This window comes from Limulus polyphemus, unplaced genomic scaffold, assembly GCF_000517525.1.
Source record: "Limulus polyphemus unplaced genomic scaffold, Limulus_polyphemus-2.1.2 Scaffold3274, whole genome shotgun sequence".
NCBI classification, from domain to species: domain Eukaryota; kingdom Metazoa; phylum Arthropoda; class Merostomata; order Xiphosura; family Limulidae; genus Limulus; species Limulus polyphemus.
The window spans coordinates 46104-52042 of NW_013668884.1; the positions used below are offsets into that span (position 1 = coordinate 46104).

The 5939-nt window shown below is 31.9% G+C and overlaps 1 protein-coding gene across 3 annotated transcripts in view; it reads left to right on the forward strand.

The window, feature by feature from the left end:
* The window catches only part of LOC106469048 (syntaxin-binding protein 5-like), a 55031-nt gene that overhangs the window by 28637 nt on the left and 20455 nt on the right, over positions 1-5939 (forward strand). For all 3 annotated transcript variants that reach the window (XM_013929502.2, XM_022397441.1, XM_022397443.1), the window contains exons 15-16: positions 1835-1951; positions 2378-2500. In XM_013929502.2, coding sequence (XP_013784956.1) covers positions 1835-1951; positions 2378-2500 — 240 coding nt within the window. The remainder of the gene's footprint in view (positions 1-1834; positions 1952-2377; positions 2501-5939) is intronic.

The following is a 5939-nucleotide window of genomic DNA, read 5'->3' on the forward strand; positions in this document are numbered from 1 at the left end:
CCCACAGATTCACGGTCCCATGGTGTAGAGGGTATGTTTTTGCACCAACATGCCATTAAAAATTAGCCCACAGATTCACGGTCCCATGGTGTAGAGGGTATGTTTTTGCACCAACATGCCATGAAAAATTAGCCCACAGATTCACGGTCCCATGGTGTAGAGGTTATGTTTTTGTACCAACATGCCATGAAAAATTAGCCCACAGATTCACGGTCCCATGGTGTAGAGGTTATGTTTTTGCACCAACACGCCATAAAAAATTAGCCCACAGATTCACGGTCCCATGATGTAGAGGTTATGTTTTTGCACCAACATGCCATGAAAAATTAGCCCACAGATTCACAGTCCCATAGTGTAGAGGGTATGTTTTTGCACCATAATTTTTAATGGCATGTTGGTGCAAAAACATACCCTCTACACCATGGGACCGTGAATCTGTGGGCTAATTTTTAATGGCATGTTGGTGCAAAAACATACCCTCTACATCATGGGACCGTGAATCTGTGGGCTAATTTTTCATGGCATGTTAGAATAGCCTGCTGTCTTAGATAGTCTGTGCCCACTAAAGGCTATGCACTTTTGTTGGCTTGCTGCATTGACCGTAGTTATGTCATCTGACCAGTGATGTTCTTTTGTGCACATATTAATAACTTTGAGGTACAAGCATTTCAACTAAGTTTCTAATTCTTTTCTATAGAGATTAACGTAATAGTGTGAATGGAGAACAACTTGCATTCTTGAAATCATGATCTGAAGATGACTCGTTTATTAACGTTACGAGCAGCATTTGTGTGTTTATTTAGTTTAGAGCAATTGTGTGACACCCCTTGTATGTTTGTTTATTCTGTCATGTGATTGGTTTGCATATTCCATGTGGACATTGTGTTGGTATTGTTATCAAGTTATCATTTGTGTTAGTGAAAGATAAGCATGTCAGTATCACTAAATCATTTCACTTTGTGAGATCTAGTTCTGAAAAGATTGTAATTGGTAGTGATTTACTAGTAAAATCCTTTGAAAATCCAGTGATATTAAAATCTTAGGACTGTTACTGTAGTAACTAAATTTGAAAGTAAAATTATTAATAAGCGAGGTGAATGATAGATGATGTAGTATAACTTTTATGTTTATAAGTATTGCACATGTATCCCTGATTTATGTTGATTTAGTTTTAACCAGATTATCAATAGATTTTATTCACTTTAATGTCCTAGCAAAATTGTTGAAATGTCTTCTTCATTTTCATTGGTTCTTGTCATTTGTGCAAGTCTAGTAACTTACCATTTAACGAAAATAGTCTACCATCAAAACTTTCAGAATGATTTTTTTTTCATGTAATGTTAGTTTCATTTTTTATCAAACTTGTTTGCAAAATGGCATTTTTATAAACTTTTTTAATCTACAAGTGCTTAAAAATTTTAGAGAACAGAAAGCTGAGTTATAGTTTTTTAAAATTTTGCTTAAAACCAAAATTCAAATGTCTGACTGGTAAATCATCATCCCGTTGTTTTACTTGGTTTAAATATTGTCAAATATTTAATTTTAATTTGTATTGGAGATCTTTGCTAATAGAATAATATTCATAGATGTACTGGATGTTGCACGTAATTATCTTTTCAACTATTAAATAGATTTTATTTTAAATCGTAGAGTTTCTTTAATGATAAATGTTCTTACGTCAGTAATTTTAATGCATGAAATGTCCTTGTTTATTTAATCCCAATAAGATGATAATATTTATAACAGTTTATGAATATTACATTAGGCTGCTTTACCTACTACATTAAAGAATCCAGTATTTAATGTTTAATAGAAATCTTTCTTGTTGACATAGACAAGATCGACAGTTCTTTTTCTCGATCTCGAAGTTCTAGCATGTCGAGTCTTGAAAACATCAGTGCTGAAGCTATTCAGTGGCTCAGTTTTGCGGAAACATTTTGCAAAAAAAATGGTATGATTTTTATCCACTTTGCTGTATTATCAGAATGTTAACTTGGAGACCAAAGCAGTGTTGTGTGTAATAGAGGAAGTATTAAAAAAAAATGTGAATAATTAAGTCAAGTACTGTTGATTTAATTTGAAAGATTTGGCAAACTTAATATTCTCTACTTTAAAAATTGCATTAATAAATAGCCTAATATAATGTAACTTGTTATTGTTTGTCCAGTAAATAATTTACTTTAATCAGTAACTAACAAATTTCTATTTTATTTGCACTATACAAATTTTTATAGGTATTTCAAACAAACAATTATGTAAACATATTAATTTAAAATAACTCGTAATGCTTTTAATAGTTTAATCTTTTTTATGAATATTTCTTGTAATTTCTGAAAGTTTTAATTCACTTTTAAGTAATTCTTTACCTTTCTACAAGACTCTATGACTGGTCGGAGCTTGTGGGTGGGAACCAGTCTTGGTTCTGTTCTCGTCGTTCTCCTCACTCTTCCAGCTAATGGTGATAATCGCCTTACACAACCTGTAATTGTTTCTCCTAGTGGTGAGTAAAGTTCTTTTGGGAGAATTTCTGTTTGGCTACTTTTAGTTCTCATCTAACCTGGCCAAGTGTAGCTTAGTGATTAGCACTGTGAATCTGTGGGCTTTTTTTTTAAATGACGTTAATTTTCATTAAGAAAAAAATTGTAGTTGCGTTATTGTTTGTTTCCAATTTTCAAGACATTACCAGAATTGGTAAAATGGATGTTTACTGGGGTGGTTCAACCTTTCACCTATAGAGGGCTATCTGTAAAGATTGTGAGCACTGGAGGGTCATTTTTTTGGAATGGAATGGGACTTTCTTGTTAAATGTATTTAACAATGGAACGTTAAGTGTTAGCACCACAGTGCATGTAGTAAGCAGGAAGTAATAATACATATAACTGCTTAAGTTATGGTAAATATAATAATTTTGTTCAGTTTGAGATTACTACATTAATATATTTAAATCTCTCAAAAGTGAATCTAATTGTCATGCATTAAAAATAGTTTTTTGTGTTTCGTATCAGTATTTCGCTTATTTCTCATATTGTATTTTATTTAATTATTTCTGTAGTTCACTTGATGTTTAAAAGCTACAATAAACGTAAGGTGCATGATGATATACTTAAAGTACTCGAATGTAATTATTTTCTTGACTTGTTGATGGGAATGGCATGAAGTGCGTGTTTGAAACAAGGCCGATATATCAGTATTTTTAAGAATTTTGGATTGTTCTCTAGTAATTGATTGATTGATTGGATTTTTGGGAAAGACCACAGTCATTGAAAAAAAAAAGCATGTTTATTTTTTGAGTGTTATATTTATCGAATGTTTTTAGAACTTAAAGACTTTGACAAGTAAATGATCTTCATATAAGAACCTTCAAAGTGCATTTTTATGATATTTGCTGTATGGAATTTCATGATAAATAGTAGAATGTCACTTGTATCTCAGCTTAAGCTCCATTCCTATTCAAGAAATTGTGTGTGTGCATATTCGTATATTTGAATCTTTATTTTTTGTTGATCTAAAGTTTGTCATGCTAATTGATCATTTAAAAAAAAAACAACTAAAACCTCATACATTTTGAAAGGTAAACAATTTCATGCTGACTTTCAGTGAAGTCAAATTTTTCTAAAACGGACCCTAAAAACTAACTAACATTTTGTGTACTGATGATTCAACTTCTGTGTAGGTGAGCCACCCGTGTCTTTAGTTTCTGTTTGAGCTGTATAGGTAAGTTTGTTCTTGAGCACTGCCAATATTATCTTCATTTTAGAACACTTAGTATTTTCTTTTAGGATGCGCCATGTACGTTATACAAAATCAAAGCACTCGGCAGAAGTTATTTCTACTAAATTTAAATGTTTTATTCAGTCATTTTTGTTGTTGACGGTAAAAGAGGCATGAAAAAATTGTCTACTCTACGTCAAATATAATTGAATCTTATTTGTAATACAAGTTGATCAAGGAAAAGATATATGGGAAGACTATAGTTTTAGGTTTCACAGAGGTTAGGTGTTAGGCTTAACAGTAAGCAATGACACTTAGGACTAAGCTGGATTTAAACATCTAAAAATCTTTGAACTAGATGTGAGATATGAGTTAATAGATAAGAGTTTACAGATTAGTTACTGGGTAGAAACTTACTGAAAATAACTACAATAGTTGTTTGTGATACTTTTTAAAACTTGACAGACATTAGGATTACGTTACTGCGACATGCTTAGTCGTGCCAGACAATTCTGCTGATATTAACAAATACATTACACTGTAATATAATTTATCAAATACCTAGCTCGTGGTATTCTTACACATACAAGTCAAATGATATTTTATGTGTATTAGTGTTTGTACATTTGAGAATTTTTATCATGCTGCTAAAATAATCTGCTTTCATGTTTTGTTTTCATTTCATGTGGTTATTTAGTTACCTTGAAATGTAAAACCGACAATTAAAATGATTTTATTGTAATTACAGCCAAACTATGTACAATGAACACCCCCACCCCAAAAAAAAACTACCACTAGCTAACAGTAATGCTTTGTTAAAATCGGTCGCTAACATCTGTGCAGCTACATTCATAGGATCGTTGTGTTTGTACCGAGTAGATGATACAACATTTATTTTCATCTAGTGAAGAAGCTCTTAACAATAGAAACATAGGTCACTTCACTGGTTAGCTGCATTGTATGTTAAACCGGAATAGTTTCACCCTGTAAACCTTAGACTGTTACGGCAGTGTTAGGGACAACTTACCATATTATAAGATTGTTCTTGTAACTTGGTGTATTATAATTTCCTGCTTACTACTCCCAGGATAAAAATATTGTATAATTATTGTGTAAGGGAATGAAGGTAATTCTTAAAGTGTAAGGATATTCAGTGAATTAACATATTTTAATAGTATACGTAGACATTGTAAGTTTTACTAAGAACGTCCTATTGAATAAGTTCATTCACATTTCCCTTTGTGCTCAACATAGCCTAGTGGTTGACATGTGGTGACTGTGAATCTGAAGGTTCACGGTCTACAGCTCCTTTAGTGGTTGACATGTGGTGACTGAATCTGAAGGTTCATGGTCTTCAGCTCCTCTAGTGGTTAATACACTCCAAAAAAAACTATACCTAGTGTTAATATACTCTAAACAAACATTGTGTATTAACGTACATCAAAAAGTGTTAGGCTTGGATAGGTATAAATATAATAATAATGTGAAGGTATTTATTTACATTTAATTAAGACTAATACGTTGTAATTGATATGTGAAATACAATTAAGAGAAACCTTTAGATACATAATAAGATACATCAACAAAAGTTAAAGAAGCTCTGTTAATTGAACAATTTGGGCTGCAAACTTATAGACACAGAAAAGTGTATTATAGAGCATGGAGCTGGTTTTGTTTAATTAAGGCTATAGCAGAACAAATAGATATTTACTATATTTTACAAGATACAAATTACGACATTAAATTTGCCATATTTTACTGAAAGAAGCAGTTAGGGAAAAAGAAAACTTGTGTTTATAAGTTAAATTCATGTATTGATGAGTATAAAATACTGAAACCATCTAGTTGCAGTGTTGATGACACTGAAAAACAAGAAAAAAATGATGATAATTTCATGGTTGCCCTCATCTGAAAAGTCAGACCTGTCACTTAACTGTCTGAAAATCAGTGGTCAGACCTGTCACTTAACTGTCTGAAAATCAGTGGTCAGACCTGTCACTTAACTGTCTGAAAATCAGTGGTCAGACCTGTCACTTAACTGTCTGAAAATCAGTGGTCAGACCTGTCACTTAACTGTCTGAAAATCGGTGTTTTCTTTAATTTTACTAATATTTCAGGTTATTTTTGATGTTTTATCTGCCTTAATTTTATTTTGATGCTCAAATTTGATGTTTATTAGAAACTTTTTACAGAGTAGTGTGTGTGTGGTCTTAATGAGTCTTGTAGTG